Here is a 26,771-nt window from a genome sequence, read left to right as displayed (position 1 = left end):
GTGTATCTGGGGAGGACACACCTGCTCGCCAAATGCACACATACAGAGAAACAGCCTGGCAGCGTGCTGAATGCAGCTGCTCTGTTGCTGAGTTGGCAAAGTGGAGACCAAGACACCTTTAGCTTCGCAGGTACTAAAACAGGAAGGACCAGCAGCCAGGAGGATGTCCAGGGCAAAGCGCCTGGGCTGAAAGTGGACCTCACTGGACAGGAATGTACTGAGACCAAACTGAGTAGCAGAAGCAGTGGTCTTTGTTCCCCTGGATTCCTAGTTCACCCTTTATGTGTCCACTCTCTCACTGCCCAGGTAACCAGAATTGTCATTCTCCCTCCAGATACCAACACCGTTTTTAGAAAGGACCTTACATATGCCTTCAGACTGAGGTACAAATGTTCCTCTCCCAGGAACATCTGCAGAATCTACTTGACTTAAGTCAAGAGAAGGACATACTAAATTACAGAATTTTAAAAATGAGCAGAAGGACTTTAGGGATAGGGTGGGGAAAGGAGAGAGGGAGACCAGTGTGGTGAGGACAGGCTTCCCATGTGGCTCACCCTGCCACTTGGTGGGCAGCCTGACCTAAAAGCTAGGAGGCAGTGAACAGAGATTCCTATAGAGAGATAAGCCAGGCGGTACTTGTCTTACAAGAACAATCTGTCCTGGAATTAGAAAGTTCAGGATACAATAATGTCATTAGTCCAACAAACGTTTGTTGAGGGCCAGCCCTGTAATGGGAATGAGGACTCATGAAGGAATTCGCACACAGTTCACATTCTCCGTCGCTCCTTGTCTAAAGGTGGCAAAAGACAGCTGAGGAGACCCTGGTGATGCAGGTGCAGCTACAGAGGTGAGTCCAACGCTCGCTGCACATCTGCCATCTCAGGAGGTTTACTGAGATGTCCTCACCACAGCCGAGTCCTCTGAGGGTGGGCACTGTGCTGCTTTCTTCATTTCTTTTTTTCTCTCCTCTCTTCTCCATCTTCCTGCTAGCACTTCATCTCATTCTTTTTTCTCTTGTTTTCCTCTGCCCCAACATTTTCTAACTTTTCTAGGAGCATAGAGTGGTTTTTATTCCCGGTAAGGATTTCTGTGTTTACAAAAGTGGTAGCAATTCTCTTTTGTGTGTGTTCAGTACTGGCCCCAGAAGCACCTGAGGTTTAGTTCCACGGTTTCCACTCTGGCTTCAGGGGAGAAAGGAGAAAGTTGTGTGTAGATGTCTGGAGCACACAGGTGCCTCTGCGGAAGGATCACATACATGCACACGTGCACGCGTGCACACACCCAACCCTCATCAGAACGTCGCAAGCACTGCCGCTCCTTCCCAGGAGCATCGCCCCAGCAACACGACGACACAGTGCAGTCCCTTCCAAAGGGCCTGGCGGCTTCTTCATGTCCACTCCTGTGCTCATGCTTTTGGCCCTTGGCTGCACTGCTGTCTTCCCACATTCACTTGTAATTAATTTAGCTGCTAGCTGGACACTTGCTAGCAAAAGGCATTACATAGTGGTCAGTGTAATGTACCCTCCCACCCCACTGGGCACCTGCCCATCTCCATCTCCCTATCTGTCAGGTGCCAGCCCATGGTCTTCTGAACTCTTATGTCACTTGTGGCTCCTTGAACTCATTTTAGGTCATACTTTTTATTGTTAATTACCTGAATGCCAGTGAGTTGATTTGTTCTCCCTGCCTGCTTTAAACTCTTCAAAAGCGTTAATACCGCTGTAATTTCCCATAGAAACATGTAAATCATTGTGCATAACTATTGATTGAGTGCTTGCCTGGCCTCAAACTGTGAGAAGAGAAGTATTAAGGAAGGCACAGTCTGAGGCTGATTTTAGAACCCCTGCTGCGAGGGCTCTCCTTTTACTTTACATTTACACGTATGCATGTTTATATCCGTCTGCTCGCTCACGTGCACACACTGCTGCTGTTCTGTGTGCTCACAGTGACTCTGAAGAAAGCAGTGACTGAGCAGACTGTGCTGCTTGTGTGTCAGCGCACGGTGCTAATCTCAGACGTTCTGTGTCATAAACGAAGCTTTACATATCAACGTATTACTGATGTCTTTGCTATTTTCTTCATCTCTACTTTCCTCTTTCCAAGGGTGACAAAGCTTTAGGCAAAGCCTGGAAGGGTCCAACAGGTGGTAGAAAAAACTGTGTACAACTTATAGGTTTAAAAAAAGAAGAGAAAAAATAATGCAGATCACTGACTGAGAAATCTCTTGTCTTCTAAATTAGTCAGAAACTACTGAGGAATGTGCTCATTGCTGGAAGGGGCCAGACATCCGCAGAGAAAGGCTGCAAAGATTAACAGAGAGTTGGAAACTAGGACCCTGGAGATGAAATGTTTATAGGTTCATTTGGTCTGGAGAAAAGAGAGCTGTAAAGTGACTTCAGTGGTGATCCTGAATGTATAAAGGGGTGTTGTAAGAAGAGAATAGATGCTCGATGACCGTTCATTTATGATGGAGCTAGGAACCAACTCCTCACCATTTCTAACAAGGACTGAAAAGGAGGACATGGCCTTTTATAACAGCAATTGGGACTCTGGTTAGATATTAAAATGACCTTTTCTACAACGAGGGCTTTTAAAAAATCGAACTGTATTTCTGAGGAAGATTGTGAAATCTCCTTTCAGAAAGTCTCAAAAAAAACCAGCATGACTTTACAGTAGTCTCCAGTTATTTTATTTCAGTTTTTTGGTCAAAGCTGGTGAGAAGGACTAAATGACCTTTCGAAGCCTCTTTGATCTTCATAGTTCTAGGAAAAGGCATTAACAAGTTTGAAAGCTTTATGAATTATAATCACATCCAGTCGTTTATAGTAAACAGTGTCCCCAAAGGGGTCAATAGAAGGGCTGTTTACTTGGCGAGTCTTCTTCTCTTTACATGACTCCCATTCGAAAGGCAGATTCATGCCACCTGCTAAGGGAAATTTAATTCAATTCCTGTGTTAGGAACGAAACCAGGATTTGAATAAACTACAGAGAATTAATGAAGGAGCACAGCAAGAACCTTTCAAAACATATGATACTCTGTTTTACTTCCTAGTAGAAGTCATAGAATGACCAATACTCCCACTCAGAAAAACAAAAAACAAGCAATATGAATTGGTGTATGCATGAGGCAGTGAATTACTAAGGAATTCACATGATAAATATTCACAAAGAGAGGCCTGAGAGGCAAAACAAATGGGAGACTGAACAGCCAGCCGCTGAGTCGGAATCCCTCGGGAGGCCCGGCACTAGCCATCCCAGGAAGCACCCTCAGTGCATGCGGTGCTGCTGATACAGACCGACCTGCCAAAATACTGAATTGCACGCCGAAATATGACGTAACAGAAGCCACTCTTAGAGTTGTTTACACATGCTGTCATCAAGAAACAAAATTTTATTTTCTTTAATTTAACACATCAGAAAATAGCTTTTAAATGGCCAGCCCTGGTCACCAGTGGTAAGCAATTTCAGTTATATTTGCCATCTTTGGACTGTCTTAACCTCTTAACCAGTCAACTCTGCCTTCCCAATTTCTTACCCTTGAAAACCTCATTATGGTTATTTTAGTTGTTGTTTTACTGGTGTAATTAATGATGACAGCAACAAAATCTTAAATAGCACTTACTATATACCAGGCACTGTGCTAGTACTTTACACTTATTAACTCATTTTGATCCTTCCAACAACCTTGTAAAAATTCCCCCTTTCAGATGTGTAAACCGAGGCAAGAAAGTCCTCGCCTTGCCCAACGTCTAATGACTGGTAAGTAGCAAAGCTGGGAATCAATCCCAAGCAGCCTGGTTCCAGGATCAATGCTCTTGATCACTCCCTATCCAGCTGTTGGCCTCCGCCTTCCTGATCTGCCTGACAAGAGCAACTCAGTACCTGAGCACTAACCTCTCGCTCGGTTCTCTGAGAACCACAGGAATGACCCATCCTCACAGCGCAATCTGTGAGACAGGAATTACATTTCTTATTGGACAGATGATGACACAGGTTCAGGTAAGTTAGTAACTTACTCCAGGCTTTGTAATTAGAACATGGCAAAGTCAGGGTTCGAGCACACACCGTGTTCACTCCAAGCTGCTTAGCCACTACACTGCATGCCTCCCTCGCATGTCCTGTCTGCTCCTCCGTGCCTGCACTCAGGCTCACCTGCCCTGCTGGAGGAAGCCACCAACTGCACTGGCGGGACCCTCAAAAAACCGATGCTACCCAACCTCACCTGGGCCTTCGCGCAGCTCGACACCTACTTTATTCGTGTCCTACAGCCAAATCACATTTTTCATCATGACAGCTCCTCTCAACTTAGTTCCCTTCCGTCAAGATCTCTGCTTCTCACCTGCCTTTGCTCTTGTTGAAAAATGGAGGCCATCCTAGTGAGCTCGCCCCCGCCACTCAGAGCTCCTCTGCCACCTGCCACCTTCTTCCTTCCCTTCTCTCTGCTCCCACGTCAGGCTTCCGCAGGGCCCTGGCCTCCCGTGTTCTTCCCTTTTGGTCCAGCGTCCTCTCATTTCCCTCCACGCCTGAGCCTGTTGCCCTGTGCCTACAAACACAGGCCAGTCTCTGGAATCACCTCTACCAGATCCCTCCCTCAACTTCTTCTCTGGCAAACTTCTCAAAGACACAGTCGTCATTACACCTACTGAATACTTAGCTCTTCCCTCAACATAATTTTAAGCACTTTTTAACATTAAGAATTTCTTGAAACATGTTTCATAATCTCCCCAACCAATTAACCCCTGTCACTGATTAAAAAAAAAAAAATAGAAGTAATACATGTACAAGATTCAGAAGTATAAAAAGTCACACTATGCAAAGAGAAAGCTTTTCCTCCAACTACCTAAGAAGCAACCACTCTTGACAGTATCTTGTCTTTTAAGAAAAAAAAAAACTGTAAATGTCCTTCATTTGCTTTTCTGTTTTCTTTCTTTACCCTAAAGTCTCCAATTATACTTCCTTTATTATACTTTTTTTAAATGTGCGATATCTTGTAGAACGTTTCTTATCAGAATGTCCATGCCTACTTCATTCCTTCCCACGCGTGCCTAGCCCACAGTCAGCCCTAATATCAACTGATTTGCCTAGTCCCCTAGTAGCAACATCATTTGATTGTTCCCTGGCCCGTTCGAATTTGTCTTTGCCCAAACCACCGTCCCCCCTTAAAGGCTGTTCACAGCTCACCAACAGCACTGTCCTGTGTCTCACTCTTTACCGCTGCTCTGCAGCAATAGACAAGAGTAGCCAACCCTCCTTCTAGAAAAAACTGTCCCTTAAATTTGGTTCTCCTGATTCTCTGACCTGTTCTTTACTTACTGTTTAGTAGCTACTCTTCATTCTCCTAGTTCTACACACAGGCTTGGAAGCTCAGTCCCTGGACCTTTTTCCTTTCTCCGTTCTCATCTTGATTGAATGACCACTCACATGTGGACGGTGCCAACCACTCCTTCCATCCCGAACAGTCTCAGATTAACATCTCCTGCCTCATCTTCTCTCTGAAGATCTGATCCCATATTTCCTACCTGCTTGCTGGACAAAAACATGTGCCACTTGTCCTGACATCTCAGATTTGTCACCTGATTTACAGATTCATCATTCCTAGTTCCTCAAATATTTTCTTCTCAATTCTCTCTTCCTGGTAAGGACACCACCAATGATATAGCTTAAGATCAGAGTCACCTTTGTTCCCATTAACTCCTTCCTTAAACCACTCCCACAAGGCTGTGAATTGAACGTCCCCCCAAACTCACTGAAGCTTAATCCCCACTGAAGCTGCTGAGGGGGGAAATCTACTACGGTAATTGAAAGGTGGGGTCTTCATGAGGTCATTAGATTGTGAGGACCGTGCCATAGTGAATAGATCAATCCATTTGGTGGTTTAGTGGTGGTCTTGGGCAGGGCTCTCTTGGCTTTAAAAGGAGAGCACACAAGAAGTTCTCTCTCTCTTGCTTCTGCCCTTCTTGCAACGTGATACCCTGCATTGCTGAAGTCACTACCAAAGAAGGCCCTCACCACATGTGTTGCCTGGACTAGAGACTTCCCAGCCTCCAAAGCTGTAAGCAATAAATACTGTTCCTTTACAAATTACCCAGTTGCAGGAATTCTGTTATAAGCAACAGAGACAGACTAGTACACACAACTTACTGATGTTACCTCCAATGCCTCTCACATCTCTATTTCAATAGGTGATACCCCAGTTGACATCCACATCATACAGTCTCCTCTGCTTAGTACCCATACCCCAGCCTCTGATCACTCTGAATCATTCTAAATGTGGATTGCTCTTTTCCAACACTGCCCTGGTACTGCCCCTCCAATACCTTTCAATGACTGTCTGGTATGTGCTGAGTCCACTCCCAGGTGGACCGACTTTAATATTAACGACACTTTATGTTCTGCCTCACCCTCCATTACAACTCCCTCTACCCACTTCTCATCTATGTGGACTCTAGTCTCTTGCCAAACCCGATTACTCATTTTTTCAAGTAGACCTTGTACTTCCACAGACTTATATTTGACCCAGACTTTTCACTCTTACTGAGAGGTTCTCTCCTCCAACATCTGCTGCAGTGCTAACCATTCTTACAAGGTTGGCAATAAAGTCAACCCATTTCAAAAAATATTTCATGACAGTGCACATGCAAACATGTTTTAGTCCTCCTTTAGTTGCAAGATTGAGCAAATACAAATATAAGACACACGGTTAAATCTAAACTTCAGATCAACAGTAAATAATTTTGCATAACTATTTTCCATGCAATATGTGGAACATATTTATACCAAAAGTTTATCCATCATTTATCTGAAATTTAAATTTAACTAAGAGTCCTGTATTTGATCTGGCAGTTCTATCTTTGAACTGCAAAAGAACTGTACATCAGATAGAGAGGCAAATTGAAATAGCAGAGAGAGTTAAAAAGAGCAAGACTTGAACTCTAGCCCTTGAGAAAACTACTTCACTTTATTTAATTTCCTAGTCTAAAAGTTTAAGATATAAACTGTGTAAAATCTGAATTACTAAGAGGTACAGAGATGGGGCTTGTGAATTAACATTTTTAACAAGTACCCTGGGTTATTTTGATGCTGAAGAACATACTAGTCTATCACCTATTTGCTGTGTCTGTGCTTAGTTCTGAGGAATTTAATGAACAAAATCCCATCATGTCCATTAAGGGCAGAGTCAGCAAAATCATTGACAGTAGTAGTAAAAAAAAAGGCATATGCTTACTGTGGAATAAAAATTAGATAACATAATTGAAAACAGGGAGAAAATTACAAATGTTGCACCTACACATGGGTTGAATTGCTTCACAGTGGGGATGATTCTGAAGGACAGAGCAAGGCACGCAGTCTGTGGAAAGTGAAGTACCTGTGCAATTGAAAATGATCAGCAGGAGAAGAGGAAAAATGATGGACAGAAGAGGAAAAAAGTGTTTTAGAGAGTGCCTAGAAGATCAGCATCAGTAGCCCAATGCTGGCTCAGAATTGCATAGAAGTCTGCTGAGAATTTAAAGGTATGGCTCAAAGACACAGTTCTATGAGTTCAAGATCCCATCAAAGTCTACACAGCCTAAGAGGGAATGTCCAAGTTGCTGGTGCAGACGCCACATCTTCTGAGGAGCACTGTACCTGGTGAAGGATAGGGATCAATACTACTCCACAATGGATAAAGCCAGTGTATTCTGGGAAGAGATACAGGATGAAATTTTCATCAGCAAGGAGAAGAGTATAACTCATTTGCAGACTTGAAGGACACATTTGAGCCATTCTTTGGTGGAAATGATTTCAAGATGCATACCTTTTGGGCTTTAACTTAGTACCTAGCATAGAGTAGATGATTGTTTCTTTACTTTCTCTTTTCTCCAATCACTTTTCATCTTCTACCTTATACTGAAATTGTAAGGAAGATACACTTCTTATTTTTTCCTTCACATCTCACTGAACCAGGACTATTTGGATAGGACAATTGTACAATAAATGTCTCCTACACAAATGAATAAAATTGACTACAGTAAAGCAAAATTTTTTTTACCTTAACAGTAAAAGTCCCAGTGAGGAGTTAGCAGGAAGACTTAGGACCATAACTCAACCGATATTTATTTAACACTTACTACATACTAGGCTCTGTGGTAAATACAACAGGTATAATAATAGATAAGACTCTATACTACACAGCACATGACAGGGACAATGTCTAGCAGAGGAATCCAGACCAGTATAAAGGCAGTGAAAATATAGCACAGAAAGAGGGGAACAGTTTGATACTGAGGCAAATTACAGGGGCTACTAACCCAGACTTGGGGTGATGGTGGTGGTAGCGAAAGCCTTGCAGAAGTAATGTCTATTAAGCAGGTTAAGGGTTAGGGGGAAAGAGTTTTCAGGCAGAAATAACAGAACACATAAGGCACTAGATGCCAAAATGGGTGCAGGGTAATTAGGGAATGAAGGAGTTTTGTTTGGCTGAAGAACGTAGCAGTGGTGAGAGGGTGGGAAGGAAAGCACCTAAAGGTCAAGCTCATCAGGAGAAGCTGACGTGATGAGAGAAGAAAGCTGGCACCAGACCACGTGCATGTTAAGTGCTTTGGATTTCATCTTAACAATGATGAGCTACTGAAGTTTAAATGGGAAACTGATGTGATTAGAATTCATACTTTAGAAAGATCAGATGAACGCATGTAGGACAAGACAACAAAGGCAGGCAACTGTGGAAATGCTGGTTAGGGATGAAAATCGCCTGGATTTTTAAACTTTCCTTCTGGGACACTTTTTTTTTTCTTACTACACTGGCTGCTACTTTTCTTTCCTCTCCGCAGTGACTTCTGACCTCTACATCTAAATGCTGACGTCCTTCACTGCTCAGTCCTCAGATCTTTTCTCTTCTCTATTCATACTCAGTATCTGGTGATCTCATCCAACCTAATGGCTTTAAATATCATCTGGACACTGACAATTCCTAAATTTATGTTACCAGCCAGGAAAGTCCTCTGGCTCCCAGACTCATATATTCAACTGCCTGCTCAACCTCTGCATTTAGATGTTTAACAGGCATCTCAAACTTAGCATTAACACTGAACTCCGATTCTCCTTCCAGATTTGCTATACCAAGTTTTCCTCATACCAGCAGCGTTAAGTCTAACTCTGAGGGAGATGGGACCCATTAAGGGTTTTTATTCAGAGAATCATGACCTCATATTTTCAAGAAGAAATTCTAACTGCTGATTCGGATGTCAACCTGTAGGAAACCAGAGCAGAAACAAGATCCGTTACAGTGATCCATTGCAACAATAGTCTTACAAGAATACATAGACTAGGGCCAGCCCGGTGGCGCACTGCTACAGTGCGCCGCTTGGGAAGCGCGGCGGCGCTCCCGCTGAGGGTTCAGATCCCACATACAGACCGGTTCCCGCTCACTGGCTGAGCGAGGCACGGGAGCAACACCGAGGGTTGCGATCCCGTTGCCGGTCCCGGTCCAGTACGGGCGTGACACGAAAAAAGACAAAAAAAAAAAAAAGAACACATAGACTATTAGCATAATCCAGATTCAAGGTGACTGTGACCAGGGCCAGACAGGTAGCAATGGGAATTGTAAAAATGAGACATATTCTGGATATCTTTTGAAGTCAGAGTCAAGAAGATTTGCTGATGGATTGGGTGTAGAGTATAAGAGAGTATAAGAGAAAGAAACATGTTATGGATGATTCCAGAATTTTGGCTGTGCAACTGGAAGGATGGAGTTGCCATTGCTGGTATGAGTTCTGTTTGGCTAAAGAACGTAGCAGTGGTGAGAGGGTGGGAAGGAAAGTACCTAAAGGTTCTATTCTGACATCTGTACATTTCTCCCAGCAGCACTATTCTCAAACAGCCCTATTCTCACATCAGCCCTATTCTCACATGTCTGCTCACGGTGGAAAGTGGCAGCTGGCAGGTACAGGCAGATCACATGGCAAGAAGAAGCAAGAGAGAGGGGAGGTGACAGGGTCTTTTAAACAACCACCTCTTGTGGGAACTGATAAAGCGAGAACTCACTCACTACCCCTCTTCCCCCAGGGAGAGCATTGATCCATTCATGAGGGACCTACCCATGACCCAAACTGCTCCCAACACTGTCACATTAGGGATCAGATTTCCACATGAGCTTTGGGGTAACAACATCCAAACTATCACCCCCAAATATCCAGAATGTTTGTTTCCTTGTTTTTCCAGATCTCTTCTCAAATGTAATTTTATTACAGAGACCTTCGGTGAACATTTCACACCAAAAAATACCACTCCCTCCAACCCTGCCTGAGCTCCTTACCCTGCTTTATTTCTCTTCGTGCATTTATTTCCGTCTCCCCTCGCTAAAAGTGTGAGCTTTATGGAGGTAAAAACTGTATGTGTTCTAGTCAGTGCTATTCTCCACCACCTAGCACATCTTCTAGCACACAGAAAGCCGTCAATAAATAGCTGTTGAATGACTGGAGGAATGGATTTGAGTAGAATGGAAATGGAAAGCAGTTGAACTTGAGATCTATTTAGGTGGCAGAACAGTCAGATTGTGGTTACTGGGTACAGAGCAGAAGAAGAGATGAAGAAAACTAGAGGTCTAGGAGGCTGTTCACATTTCTGATGTGGACAACTGACTTGATGGTATACTGTTCACTGAAACAGAGATGGGAATAGGAATGGAATGAGGACAGGCATAGAGAAGGATTAATTCAATTTCGAAGAAGTGGAGATTAAGGTTATTGGAAAGATATTCAACTGTAGATCTCCTGGAGGTAGTTGAATCTAGAAGTTATTAATTGGATTCATGCTGAGCTTCATCTCTGTTAGGTACAAAACAACTACATGGAAAGGAGATGGAGAGAGAGCATGTTGTGCTGAGTTATTTTCGAGGGGAAAGCTAAATCCTTTCACCCCTAAGGTAAACTCACCAAACCGTCTGCTCCTCAGAAGCTCCCAGGCTTTCTGAAAACCACATTCTCCAAGCTTCCAAGGCGTCTCATTGTCTGAACACAACCACTTCTCGGTCTGACTCTGGGGGTGCGTGTTTCTCATGCAGAATCTACTATATTTTACTGCACCTCCTGACACTGTTACACAACATTTATTGAAAGCACATTTGATGGTAATGAAGTTTCTATTAACTATGATTAAATCTCATAAAGCACCTGAAGATAATTTAAGATGTGCAGAAGCAGAAAATGAAACATTCAGTTTAGTACATTAGGAAACGTAATTGATTAAATTATCTCATTTACAATAAGTGCTTTCATGAGCTATGTGGTGCACATATTTTCCCCAGTTTGTCATTATGATTTGCCAACAGATATCTTAAGACTTCACTTTCTCTTTACACCTCCCCGCAACTCAAAGCTGGCTCCTCTGCCCTCCCACTTGCAGAGAACTATGTAAGGCTCTGAGTGATGTTTTCTACCACCAGGCCTTGCGGAAGATCATGTGTTCAGCTATATATAGGAACAGGTTGTTTCTCAATTATCTTCATAATTGACTTTGATTTTGCATCAGTGATGATTCATGTAGTCTTAAACTAAGCCCCGCGTTCACTGAACAACTGCAGCCTGAATTTCTATAATGCACTCCTAACCATGCAGCTTACAGAATCCCGATTAGATTCCTCTGGGAGCCTTTTGCAATCACACTGATTCTGCTAAGGTTTTATTTTTAGGGAAATCTCAAATTAAAACAGTTTAAGCGATTCCGTTGCAGTATCCAGCAATTAAGCATGGTGCTCAGGAGCGAGAACCCCAAGCAAAAACTAATTCAGGAGTCCCTGAGGACTAGAAATAGCTTCTGTGGGGTTTATGGCTAGAAATACAGATGTAACCAAATTAGAATGGCACAGGGCTCACAAACTAAGCGTGAAATTAAGTTTAAAAACACACACATGCATATCTAAGTAACTCTCATGTTGGCCACCACATGGATACACATGATCTTATTTGTGCTACACACCAGATCCAGCAGATGGCATGAACCACGTGATCAGGAGGAAGTAAAAGGTCCGCTCACTCCAGCTGTCATCTTGAGGGTCTTGACACAGGCACAGGCCAAATATTCAGTGACTTGTTTCTTTCTCTCTCCTTCAATATGCACATACACAACACAGCTGGGTTTCCCCAACCTCAGCCTTCCCATGAGTTCTAAATCAAATGTGTGTGATTTCAGAGGGCCGCTACTTAAGTACCAATGATTCCCTTGTGGACAGCAGACAGCAGAGACAGAAGTAAGGAAAGTTGGCTTTTGTTGTTCTATGAAATTCTAGATTCTGCAAGTAATGGTACCTTTAATCTGCAGCCTGCCCGAAGCAACATAAGGAAGTATGAAGGGAATGGCTTTACTGGCTATTTCTCTCGTTTCCTGATCCCTGTCCCAAGGGACCTATTTCTGTCTATCCTCACAGGGTCTTAATTCTTTCAAAGAAGCTAGCTAATAAAACCTATTCACTCTACCAAGCTCTTTGAATTTTAACACCCCAGGACTTAAAAGATCAAAAGTCATTCATTTTACCCTAAAATGAGATATACTGGGCAGAGACATCTTTCACAAGTTTTACAAAGGAAACCAGCCAAAAGTCTCATATTGAAAAAAGCTGTGTTGCTGCTGCCCTTGTATCTGGAGGTTTCTCTAGTATGCTTTACATATCTGAGTGTGTGAGAATGACTTGGAAAACATATCAATATGTAGATTCTTAGGCAGTCCTCCACCAGGGATTCTAATTAATTTGTTTTTTTCTGGGGTGGGGCATATTTAATAAGCTACCACCACACTCTAAGACTCTGACACAAGGAGTCTCTGAGCCACCTTTTGAGAAAAATGTTCTCAGTCTGAGCTGCACATTGGAATCACTTGGGAAGCTCTGAAAACTAGGGATTTCTGGGTCCTCGTAGCCCCCCCCACCTCAAATTCTGATTTCACTGTACAACCCGGGATCTGAAAATTTTTTATTTGCCTCCAGGTGACTGTAAATTGCAGTCAAGGCTGAGAAACCTGGGGTCCAATGCCAAACAGCCAAAACTCCAAGCCATGCTCCTTTCTGCACATCTGCTGGATGCATACAATGGAGACAATGCTGAGGCTTCTCCAGGAAGCCAACCTGCATATAATGAGCTCAAGCCAGCACCCACACCAAACTCCTCAGCTCACAATTATTTCACTGTGGAATTTCGGGTCCTCGTCCACCCTGTTGCCATGGATTTAATTCCATGGGTTTTCATGCTCAGGCTCCCCCTCCTCCTCAGGTGGAGAGGCTTGGAGTCAACCTTTGCCCAAGACTGCTCTCATGACAGCATATACTGACAAATATTTATTAATTTCAGTGCTATAAATCTCTTCAGAAATAAGAATCCTAGATGACATTTGCAGAGAAATGGACTTACAGGCAGAAAGAATCAAGAGGAGAGATTTGCTTTTACTCTGAGGGAGGGGAAGGGTGTGCATATTTCTTTTTGATTTAAACCTCTGATATGCAACTCCGAACTCAATGATTAGAAGCCCCCAAAGTCCTGGATCTTTCATAGGAACTTCAATTCTGCTTGGTTCCTAAACAAATACAACAGTGAGGCAGCAAATATGAGAATAAATTATATTCACAAGAGGAAAAATAACTTACTTTGGGGTTTTATTTCATGAAGAGGTTTTTTATCTAAAAGAAAGAAAGAGAAAAAGAAAGTTGCATTTAATAAATTTATATGGAGCAGATATATCTCCTGTATCACTTTATATCTACCTGTATAAATGAAACATTTTCTCCATTTTTGCAAACAGTATGGATTATGTTGCCCATGTTTTTCTTTTTCATTCTCATTTTTTATTTTTCTCTTTTGAAATATTTTTCAAGGGCAGTTACTTCATTTTTTAAGGATTTATTTTCCCTCCGGTTTACTAGCATTTCTCTCTGTTGTATGTGCTCGATTCTTATCAGCACAGTGAGAACAGGGAGCTTGCTGCCTGTCCGTTTTTCATATGCAGCCAGAAGCCTGCTCAGGTAAGGGTGGCCATTTCACTCTATGTGATGATAGAAAAACGAACCACTGAATAAATATTTAAAGGATCCTCCATTGGTTTGCAGTAATCATGGCCTGGATAAAAAATCTGAAACTCTGCCTGTTTTATGCATTCTTGTTGGGTTTGGCTGTGGTATTGTGAATATGCTGTTTTTAAGAAACCACTGTTTTTTGTTTCACATGTTCATTATCTGTGCAAATTTATACCATCTCTCTCAATGGAAAAGATGTCATTTTATAATCATTACAGTAAGCAGTGCACTCATCGGATGATATAGATAAACAGTAAAGACATTCAACAGGGCCATAGGAGTCAGCTCAGCAGAGGGATTTTTATCAGTTCTCCCCAGGGCCTTCCATCCACCCTCTTCTGTCCCATCTCCCATCACCAAGTAACCTAATCTTGCACATCGCTTTGCGACTTGGCACCTGTGGCTTGCTTTATTTTATACCATAGTCCCTCTACTCCCCACTCTCCCACCCCTGGTCCCATCTCTGGCCAACACGACTCCACCGCAATGCAGAAGACTGGGACGATTACCCTCCCAAAGCCATGCCAAGATTCCAGAAGACTTACATGGTGTTTCATCCCTCTCAATAGTCCCTTCTTAAAGTTTAGATGGGACACTGTCAGACTACAAGAACTGAGGTCATTGCTAATCATTAACAGTCACACAGTAGTCAGGGGACCTTGAAGTTCACCTTATGCAGTCCCCTTCTCTGTTTGCCTGAAGGTGAGCCACACAGGGGTGAGACTGTCATTTTGGATTATGTTTTTAATAACAAATCTAGCACAAATCTAGCACAGTACACATTTGAGAACTTCATAAATTTTATCTGACTGCACTGTAACCTTTCCCAGGACAATAGATGCAGCTGTGGGCTCCATGCAATCTCGCTTACCTAACCCACTCCTGCATTTAATGCTGACTGTGACAGAAAACCCTTGCAGTACATAAGTGTGGTGTGCTTTAATTACAGCTCTTGTGTGTTTTACTATCTGATTTGTTACGAAAGTAGCTTTTAAAAGTTGTGTGTAAATCACACTCTTGCAAATGGACCACCACTTTTTTTTTTTTTTAATAATGAGATGGCAAAGGGTAATTTCTGGCAAATCTTTCTTTAAAATGAAAAATCCTCATAAAAGACGATAATTTGTTCATGCTGATACAATCATATTCAGATGTGTACATAGTCAGGTTTCTTAAACCACAGAACACTTGATTTCCCCTTACTGCACAGACTCAGTGCCAAGAGAAGGTGGTACACCTCCCGAAGTCCAGATGCTAATGCACTTAAGAATCAGAATAAAATGACTGTGGTACTTTTAACCTAACTTCAGTTTTTGCTTATTGCATGGTATCTGAAAGCATTTGGCGCGGGCGCAGCGATGCTGGCAGGCCAAGGCTAAGAAGTCTGAAAGTGATGCATTGTTGCTACAACTGCACAGGGAGACATGCAGAACATCTGTTTAGAACCCTGGCTGAGCTTAACAGTGTTTCTTTTCCCTCTAAACCACAGGAACAAAGATTATGCTGGGTAGCAAAACGAAACTCCATTAAAAACAGGTGAGATATATAACTACCCCCCAGAAAAATAAGTCTAATACAGCTATTAAAAAACTTGCAGTGGTAGAGTTCTACTGGGTATAGCTCTGGAGGAAAAAAGAATGAATGGGTCCGAAAAGCCCAGGGCTAAGGTCCTGAGACAGAGGGTTTGGGCCAGGAAGCACACAGTGCAGAAGTGGAGCATTTCTCTCTCTGATCCACCTGGCTCTGGTGCCACTGTTATTGGCAAGGTGGCATTGTGGCATGAGTGCAGACTCCCAGGGTCAGAACAGGATTTAAACCCTGAATTATCTACATTCTGTCTGTGTGATCTTACTGTTCTCTTTAGTAAAATGGGTATACAAATGTCCTTGAAGGTTGGTACTCCTCCCTGACACGTGAAATTATGCAGCACAGGACTGGCACATGTTTGGCAAAAGTAACTGCAGTAAGTGGCAGCTAATAATACAACACCAACATGTTATGACCCTGATAATGATTATCATTTGTTCAGAATTTTAAAAAATGGCTATTTGCACTCGTGCTTGGAGACAAGTCACAATCAAAAATAGAAATTCTAGTGAATTTGGGGGGAACCAGGATGGATGTTAAACTTATGTCTAGTCCTGGCCTCTGCTATTAAAAGACCAAAGCAAGTGAAAACTTCAGTTTGCAGATATGTAAAAAGAAGAGCAGGGACTGGAAGGCCCCTGTGGGCTCCCTTACTTTCACCCACTGAAATTCTGCAGAATAGCAACGAAAGTCATTACACAGAAAGCCACTCAAAATGATTTCCTAAAGTGGAGTAAAAATTATTCCAAGGGCCAATGGTTTCCAGTGGAATTTGTATGCAAAGGTCCAGCACATCTTGTAGATGAGTGTGCATCCTCTTACAGAAAAGGCTGGAAGCCTCTGGTGCCCGAGAGAGCTCTAGTCCCCTGGCATCAGCATCAAAACTGGGTTCTGCTGTATTTTGTGAAATAAGAGTATCAGCTGCTACCACACAGATTTTCCCAACTAGAATATCTGATCTGAGACTGTTCTACTGTAAGTGAAAGAGAGGGCTACCCACCGACCTCACTTAGTCAGAGCTGCCCACTCGACATCCCATGTTCTTTTATTCTATTTGCATAATCATTTTCTCACAAAGCTCAGGGCCGTACAACAACTTAGCCTTGGTCAACCAAATCCTCTCCGCTTTAATTTTACCTCTTTCAAAAGGCCGCATTCAAATGACCCCTTAGTAAATTAATCCATTAGGGCCATCGTTCTACTATTGGAGGCACATTAGAATCACCTGGGGAGCTTTTTAAAATAAATACGCAATGGCTGGGCCCCACTCCAAGAGAGCCTGATTAATTGGGGTTTGTGTTTTAGTGATTACCACTTCCCCGGCAACAAATCTGGGACTTTGCGTGGTCAACTTCAGTCAGTCTCTGCCTCACTAAGGGGCCTTGGAGTCGCTAGAGTATACAGATGGGCCCAGAGGGGTCCCTTGTATGTCCTGCAAGCAGAGACATGTTGAATTTTGAGCCAGTGGCTTGCGAACATCACAAGTTTTTCCAGGGTCTCAATTATATACTGAGAAGTACCTTCTGAGTAAATGGAAATTGGTAAGTAATTATAACTCGGCCTCATAATCTTTTTGTTTATTTACAAGTTAAAAATACAGAGGTGTTTTTCAAAAATTTTTATTAGTGTTTTAAATTGTCATGCCTCCTTTGAAAATTACTTTTATTATTTACATAGTTACTAGACAGTTATTACATCCATAATAAAAAATACAGACAAGCATAAAGGAAAAAAACAACCATAATTCTGCCATCAAGAGATAACCACTGTTGATGTTAAATTGTACATACAAATCTAGATTTTTTCTTCCTATGAATATATATGATATATATATATATGTACATGTTCACACATATATATTAGCATGAAACTACATGAAATTGCCAGTAGTTTATTTTTTCCTACAAAAACATGGAATTGCCGTTTACATATTATTGTGCAATCTGCTTTAGTCATGTACTACTGTAATAATGCACATATTGCTTTGTATTTGCCTGCAGGTGTGTGTGTGTGTGTGTGTGTGTATGTGGGTACATATCTGTTTGATAGAGAAAGAACAATCTACGTGTTATTTTTGGTGGTGATTCATTTATTTTCCACCTTTCTTTAATTTCTGGTTTCCTTTTTTATATTCGATGCTCCCAAAGCATTTCCATGGTATCTGTTGTTCTTAGGAGCTATTTATAATGGCACCGCTGTACACCCACCCACATCCATATCTATTAGGGAACAAACACGGCCCGCGGCTTGCAGCTCACACCCTAGGAACCTAAGAGAGCCAGCCTGAAGAGAGATGGCACACGTGGACAGATGGGGTCAATCTCCAACCACAGAGTGGGCAGAGGGGGCTGCTCCTCAAAAGCTATGGGTTAAGATTATTTAAAATCTGCTCCCATTGGTTTTGAACACTGCACAGACATATTCGATACCTGAGCCTGTGTCATTTTAAGATTCAGGGATAGGGCCACTAAATGTAGACTAAATACCCACTGGGACAGCAGCTCTTCCCAGGCAGCAATTCAAGTTTGTCATTACAGACAATGTTTACATTCTTTTAGTTCACTAGAGCAGTCATTTCCAATATTTGTACTTCCAAAGACCACTCTTATTATTTCCTTCTTATGAATTATATGCTTTGAAACCTTTTCCACTCCAAACAAAAATGTGTTAACTTTTATTTTAATTTACCCTCCATGTTCTTTGTACTCTTAAATTATTTAGGAATTGATTCTGAAGTCTGTGGATTAATCCATTTTATTCTGTTCATTCTCTGGCTATCTCCTTATTTGTTGCAATAATTCTCTAGCATCTAAATGCGATTATCCACCCATGATTCCACACTGCCTCCATGTCACGGCCAACTGCTCTGCCTACATTTATGGCCTTGTGTTAACTGGGCCCACCACCCCAAACACAACCTCGTTGCCAGAGCACCTCAGCAAAACTCCGCACAGTAGTCTAATAAATCTATTGCCTCCTATATAAAAGTTTCCTGCTTTGAAGGCACAGAACGATTTCTGATGCCTTCCTGAAATCTTTGGTGATTTCTCCGTTACAAGTTCCTAACTTTTAAATCCTATTTAAATGACTAGTTCATGTGACACTGCAACCACAGAGTCACAGCAAGAAAAATAGAAAATGAAATTAAAAGCAATTTGCTTGATTATTTGCTAGTTGATAGAAAAGAGGTTGAGGTTATTGATTATCAGTGTGTTTCATTTATTCATTCTTTCCCTCTCCCCCATAACTAGAAATAATTAAGAGGCAGTATTATTCCCTCTGAATGCTATGCAAGGCTGCAGAAATCCCCGGGCCTGGCAGACCAGCTAAACTAGCACACGAAGACAATCAGACAAAAGGCCTACTTTGCATTAGCAACACCACTGCACCCGACGCCGAAGATGACAAGTGGGGATCCTATTCTCTGAGTGTAACAGGTGGAAACACAAACCACCAGCTCTTGTATATACCCTAAATCTCTTCCAATGATCAAACATGCAGAAAAAGAGGAAGAGCATGAAACATAACCCATCTCTAGTTTCTCTCCTTCTAGTTTTTAATTTCCTTATTGTACTTCTCTTTCCAGTTTATTTGTGAAGAAACTGCTCAAAAATGCTCTTCAGAGACCCTATATGTATCTCAGCAGTTCAAGTCTTGCTTCCTCACTGCCACCCTACAACTCCCAGCTTCCCTGGCTGTACAGACATCTCAAGATCTACTACCCCCTTTAAAATGCAGTCTGAGCATACCCATGGAGGACAAGTACAACAAAGTGAAGTTTGTACAGATTCCTCCCAGGGCTTTCCAGTCGGTGATGTCTCTTAGAGAAATTATTAATTTTCCTAGATGAACCTAGATTAGTGGAATTCAAGGGCCAAGTCGCAAAAACACCCACCCCACCTGAGTAACACATTAGTAGATAAAAAACAGTTCTGCTGACATCTTCTACCTAAGAATTGTTCAAGATCCCCTCAGGTTAATTAGGTGAAATCAGGAGGGGACCACAACAGATGGACAGCTCATGGATGTCACTTCTGATGACAATGACCTTCCAGAATTGCCCTTAGCCAAAGCACGTGATTAGTGAGCTCGTGGGTGATGTAGTGTCAACAATGACCATGCTCGTAAGTGACATTTGCATGTTTTATTTTTTAGCTACATCATTTAAGTTTCTGCATTTCATACCAACATTGTTATGATGGTCTGTTCGTTCCCACTGACTCTGTGTGTTTGTTTTTGCAATGGATATACAGAGTAAAACATGTTCTTGGGCTGTTACGAACACTTTTAAAGCATGTGTCTACAATAGTTTATCAGAAATCGACTTCAAAGTGACAAAAAACAGTATTTTCAACTCTGCTCCAAGGGAAGATACATTTTAAGTTCTTTTTTCTCTCCTTTAAATTCCTTTGCTTTGATTCCCCATTTCCATCTGTAATAAAAATTCATACATTAAAAAAATGAACAAAAATGTCCATAGTCTATAATTCAAGTCATTTGTTGGTTAACATCATGAATTATATATATACACATATAATGGAATATTGTTCAGCTTTAAAAAAGGAAATCCTGCCATTAGTGACATGTACAAACCTGGAGGACATTATGCTAAATGAAATAAGCCAGATGCAGAAAGGCAAATACTGAGTGACCTCACTTAACATGTGGAATCTAAAACTGCCAAACTCACAGAGCACAATGGTTGCTGCCAAGGGTTGGGAGTGCGGGGGGAGTATGGGAGATGTTAGTCAAGGGGTACAAAGGTTTAGTTATGCAACATACATAGGTTCTGGAGCTCTAATGTACAACAGTGTGACTATACTTAACAATATTGTATGGTATACTTGAAATTTGCTAACAGGGCAGATCTGAAGTGTTCTTACCCCCTGTACACTCAAAAATAAAAGCAGGGGGAGGAGCTATCTGAGGTAAGGAATATGGTAATAAGCTTGATTGTGCTGAATATTTCACAAGTATACATATATCAAATCATCAAGTTGTACAACATATATATATATATATACACACACACACATACACACACACACATACATAATTTTAAACTGTCAACTATACCTCAATAAAGTTGGAAAAAAGAAATCCTATGTGCAAATGCCAGCCTTGACATAGGGTCCCAGTGGCTTCTGGCTGTATCAAGGGTTGTCCCTATAGTTGCTAGATCATAGGGATATCTGTGCAGGGAATGCAGGGTGGGGGTGAGATTTGGGAGGATATTTATTACAGTAACTAACAATTGCTAAGGAAATACTTAACTGATATATACAGGCTATCAGTCTTGTCTTATTAAAAAAATGCTTACAGAGAAATTGTGAATTATGAGAACTGTGACTTCCAAATTGTTTTTAAGCTTCGTCCATCCTCATGCTAGCTACACATCTACCTACCATCACAAACCAAGCTACCAGTACACAGAGTCTGTGTTGCTTACAGAGAAATTGTGAATTATGAGAACTGTGACTTCCAAATTGTTTTTAAGCTTCGTCCGTCCTCATGCTAGCTACACATCTACCTACCATCACAAACCAAGCTACCAGTACACAGAGTCTGTGTTGGTCTTGTTTACTCATTCCCAATACCTAGAACAGTAAATAGAATATAGTAGGTACTCAGTAAATATTTGGTGAAAGAATCAGGGCTACTAAGCCTTGTATGCAAATTCAACCACAAGCATTATAAAGTCAGGCTTCATAAATTTCCTGTGTTCTACAGGAACGCCTCGGACACAGTGGCTTCTCCATGAAGGCTTTGGAGTGGAATGTCAAAGAGGCTGCATTTGATGAGTCAGTCTCCAGGTGAGGCTGGCAACCTACTTTGCTGCGGTAGGACAATTTGTTTCATATATGAAAGCTGCCCCCCTTACTGTATGTAACAATCACTCAAATGGTTAATTTTAGGTGTGATTGAATTAGTGTAAACTTCCTCGAAACTGGTTAACACATTATCTGAGAGCACTGTCGGTGGTATTATTTTCATATTATATACGCATGATATATATTATATGTAACATATGTATATATATATTTTTTTTCACGTGAGTACACTCACATTTATATATATATGAAAACTATATTGACGATATAAAATTATAATGATCTCATGTTTTTAAGTTGATGTGAAACTTAGAGATCATCTTGCCCAATCTCCTTGTTTTGTAGATCCAGACACAAGGTTGCCTAAGGTCACACACTAGTTAACAAAAATCTGAACTGTAACTCCTGATGCCCTCCTAATGTAGGGCTATTTTTACTTCCCCATGATATCTTTCTAAACGATCAGGGCAATTTTCCATTCCACTGAACACTAACATTGTCCTGTACCAAACACATGTAAGCAAGGCCAGGTCTTTTCTTATGGAAATACCGACACTGGGGAGAAAGGGGCAGGCTGGGGTTAGTGGAGTTAATGGTAATGTCTATTGATGATGTTAATATATTCGTTTTACGTATCATCTTTCTAAATGATCTTGAAGAGATGTGTATTTAACCTGTAATTTAGGGAGAAATGGTGGAATCAAAACAAAGAGGTTTCCTCTATCTCTATTAATTCACTTTGTTCAGCACACCCCAGAGGCCACTGAATTTCTCACAAGAGGAGATTACTCAGTTTTAAATCACTTTCCTGATTGGGTTCTTGCCATTTCTTTTATAGCCCAACCACTCTATGATCGCAGCCATTAAATCTTTCTCTAGTCCAGACTAAGATTTCTTACCCAGGGTTTTGTACTGTTGAATCCTGATTGACCACAGGTACTCTGCAAATATAGAATTCGTAATTCAAAGAACTAAAGAAATAGGGATAGTTTGTTTTATATGACAGCCTAAAATTTGAAACTTCCTGACTAGAAGGGAACGTGGATATCAGTAGTTGCTGACAGCCAAACCTATTAACCATTAAAAAATTTTTGAAAAAATAAGGCAAGATTGCTAATTTGGGGCTCTGGTAATGTAAATTACAAGAACTTCCAGACACGCAACAAATCATTGCTCCAGAAGGATTAGCAACAGAAGGGTAATCCTCGGATCTGTAGATTGCTATACAGTCCAGCAATGTGCATGGCGTAGGGTTTTAACCACCCCCATCCCTAACAAAAAGGATTTTTAAATTTGTGTCGACAAATTTGGATTTGCTTTATGAAAATTACTTTCTGTTGAGGTGGTTAGAACACGTGTATTTCTTATGAATAAAGGAAATCTGTGTATCCCACGCTCTGTATTGTGAGGACTGGTTTTCTAACCTGTGGATCACCCAGGCCCTTTGGAATTCATCCTTCCCTCCACTGAGCCTTCCCCTTGAGTTATATTTAATTATTGGTTAGAATCAGAGAAGTTAGATCTGGATAGGACCTTATAGGTCACCTGATCTGTCTCTTCCTCAGGACCAAATCCTGCTTTTGGGCAGAGGACGACTGGAAATCAAGAGCTGCTTATTCAGCTTCTTACCACAAGTTCTAGGGAAGGATGTTGAAACTTTTGTATGACAGGAAGTTTAAGAATCTTCAAGAACTGCTGGGGTTCTGCTAAACTCTGTTCTACAACTGACAGCGTTTCTCAAATTACTGCTCAGAATTACTCTGTATAATGTAATTTGTGTTTCTTATAGATTTTAATAAGAACATTTTATTTTATTAGAATCACTGCATTAACCAGATATATTAGGAAATGTTTTAACAAAGTATCTAAAGAAAAGTATCACACTGTTGATACTTTTGCAGAACATGGAAAACAACCTTTTTCTGCTACAGGAACCCCATTATTAGAACACACACGTACACATGCAACAGTTACTATTACTGTTTACACAAATGCAGTGATTACTATGCGTGTTAAATGTTTTACCTGGATAAGCTCATTTTCCTTAGAGAGAACCCTTTATAATAGGCACTATTATAATTCTTATTTTATATGTGAGCAAATTTAGGGTTAGAGAAGTTAAAAAACTTGTTAAAAGTGTTCCTGCTCATAGCATTGCAATCAGAATTCAAACTCAGTCTATCTGACCACCAAGCCCTGATTCTTCAGCCTGTCCTTTGCCTCTGGGATAAATGTTCAAGTCCAGTAGGCTCAGTTCACACATTTCTCCCAATTCTAGGTTCATGTCCATTTCTAACTTTCCAAAAACAGAATAACTGGTTTCAACTCAGAATCATGGAGGACCTTGGAAGGCTATTCAATGTCTCCGAATGCCCAATCAACCCAGCCCTGCCTGGGCTAGCCTCAGAGAAGCTCAAACTCTGCACCTTCCAGCAATCCCCAGTTCAGAGCCACCGCCCTACCTGTGCTTCGTGGGGATGCCATCTGCAAAATCTTTCTCTTTTCTTTGTCATAGATTTGCATTCTCACCGACTATCTGGTTCTATGACTAAAATTCCACTTCTTTAAGAACTGTTTTTAAGTTTTCTGATGAGTCTCTGTCTCTAGTTTACATAGTCACAGGAACCTGATCTTATTTGTTTGTTTGGTCTTCTTGGGCTTTTATTGTTTCACCTTGATTTGTTTTTTGTCTTTCTCCGCTGCCTTTAAATAATGTGACCTAGAGGTACATGTATCCTGCTCTCCAGCTGTCCAAATTAGTTGTAGATTCTTTCCTGTTCAGAGTGGAGGTGTTTTATTTCCGTCCCTCTCATAAAATGAAGTTAACAAGATGTGCTGGAGATAAACACCTTCCAGAGATTATGTTTCTGAAGTACAGCATAGCACTTCCTAATTCCACCTAAGAAGCATAAGCAAAATGGAAAAATACATATTGAAATATGTTGGGGTAAAAGTGGATAGGAATAGGGAAAAGTAGATAGATGGAGAGGAAGAGAGAGACAGAGAGAATAACTGCCTTGACATTAGCTGAGGAAGCAATTATTACCTCGGTTACTGTCATGACTACGCACACGTAGCACAGATCCATAAGGAAATAAAGAGAAGATGGTGACAAAAGGAAATTTCCTGGATGACAAAATGCATCTTAAGTGTTTCTGAGCTCACTGATGAGGAACGCCACAGATTTCTAATAGCTTATGAAATACACATCAATCATGTGCCAATGGAGAAGGCCAATCCCAATTTGGAAGGGGGAATCATGTTAAAAAGCAGATGTCTTTATCTTTTTGTTAACAAGGCATAAAAACAGAAAAGTCTATAGTGCAAGGATAAAAAAGGGGAGCAATTTTACAGTAATTTGTTGCATATGTTTTATTCTTTATCCTCTTTACACACAATTCTGCTCAGAATATGGCAAGTGCAAGTCTTCTCATCATAAGGCACAAAAATGACAGTTTTAGCTTTGTAGAATTAAAAAGGAATGTTTTCACTAAGACACATGAGTGCTGAGATATCTCTGCTTTATTTTCTTTTTTAATTAAGCACAATGGAAACTTTAGTCCTGAGCCACTCCATTCTGTCTCGTTAAAGCTTGTTACTCACTGGTCTCATTTGGTCCATGATGAGAAAGTGTTTACTGGGGCATGGGGGAGAGATTGTGGCTAAACTGCTAATGACACCATATGTGTCCAAATCTACACTCTTATTACTCCTGTGGGTCTGCAATATTATGTTCACATTTGCTATGCAGTATACATGAAGGCAACACTGAATTAATCAACTGTTTGTTATGCAGAAAGGCAGCCATTGGCTATTTCTAGGAAAAATCTTTATGTAAAAAGGAACACCTACTATGTACTATAAATGAAATGGAAATGGGTTTTTAATGATAAAACCACTTGAGAGAATTAGCAAGCAGTAGGACACTTCATGACAACATAAAAATGCACTGTGCTAGTATGGTAGTGCTGATGCTGTTCTTATTTCTTCACTATGTAGAGTTTAACTATTCTATAATTAAGCAAATGTGCAGTGCAGCTGGTTCTGAAATATGAACTTATCCAACTAAAAGTTTAAGAATGAGTCAAGTATGACTCCTGACTCTTTGCCCAGTGAAAAGAACTGACATGTTTTGTTTTGGTAAAGGGACACCCCTCTGTTATAATCCTATATAAAAAATAAGATTCTGTAAAATTACTAGCAAAAAAGTAAAAGTTGTTTTAGATACAATGAGCTACCTCCATGATGAAATTTCTCTTATTCAGTGCTCCAGGAAATAAAGGGAAGGGACCCAGGTCATTACTGTAATGGATAACAACAAGGTATATAAAAAATAAGATTCTGTAAAATTACTAGCAAAAAAGTAAAAGTTGTTTTAGATACAAGGAGCTACCTCCATGATGAAATTTCTCTTATTCAGTGCTCCAGGAAATAAAGGGAAGGGACCCAGGTCATTACTGTAATGGATAACAACAAGACTTAGAATGGTCCAAGAGAAAATGCTTAACAAAGCATCCATTACTCTCACGTGATTACAGTTACACCTTTTCAGGGGCTTCCTCTTAAATATATCATTTGCTTAAACAGATCACTCAACAGACAAAGTGGTTAGATTGTTAGATGTAGCTTGGGAATATTTATTTGATTCTGCTATTATATTAATGTCTTTATCCTTGATGTGGTTTCCAAACTGTTAATTTAAACTCTTCTTATCAATATATCCATCAGAAATAAAATCAAGCAACAACCACTGAGCTGCCACAGGAAGTGCCCCAGGCTCTCCCGAGCTGGGACACTGCAGGGCTGAGGGCCTTGGCCATGCCCCCCTGACTCACAACCAGCCCAGCGACAACCAGTAAGCCACTGCAGGAAGCACCCTGGGCTCTCCTGAGCTAGGGTGGTGGGGGGCCGAGGGCCTCAGTGACACCTCCCTGACACTTGCAACCAGCCCAGTGATGAGCACCGAGCTGCAGCAAGAAGGGCCCCAGGTTTCCGAGCTGGGGTGGTAGGAGGGGCAAGGGCTTTTGCCACCCCCCCATGACATCTGCACCCAGCCTGGCAATGACCAAGCCATTGCTGGAAGCCCCCTGGTCTTCCCTGTGGGAATGTGGGGGTGCCACAGGCCTCAATTCCACTCCTGCCTCCTTCCCCCTTCTTCCATCACATTTCCTTCCCCTTTCCCCTCTCCCCCTCCTAACTGCTCTGAAACAACATCATAGAATGTAAAAAAATAATAAGATTAGTAAAATAAATAAAACTTAAAAAAAAAATAAAAACAAACCACCATTTAACTGACATTTCAGTTTTTGAACAAG

The 26,771-nt window shown here is 41.2% G+C and overlaps 1 protein-coding gene across 1 annotated transcript in view; it reads right to left on the bottom strand.

The window, feature by feature from the left end:
• LOC103604704 (netrin receptor UNC5D-like) overlaps positions 1–26,771 on the bottom strand; it is a gene marked incomplete at its 3' end in the record, with an annotated part of 96,938 nt that overhangs the window by 59,846 nt on the left and 10,321 nt on the right. The window contains 1 exon segment of the mRNA XM_008589280.1: positions 13,613–13,645. Coding sequence (XP_008587502.1) covers positions 13,613–13,645 — 33 coding nt within the window.

This window comes from Galeopterus variegatus, unplaced genomic scaffold (genome assembly GCF_000696425.1).
Source record: "Galeopterus variegatus unplaced genomic scaffold, G_variegatus-3.0.2 Scaffold5348, whole genome shotgun sequence".
NCBI lineage: Eukaryota > Metazoa > Chordata > Mammalia > Dermoptera > Cynocephalidae > Galeopterus > Galeopterus variegatus.
Note: the sequence above shows the minus strand (reverse complement) of the source record. Positions and strands in the feature narration are given on the sequence as shown.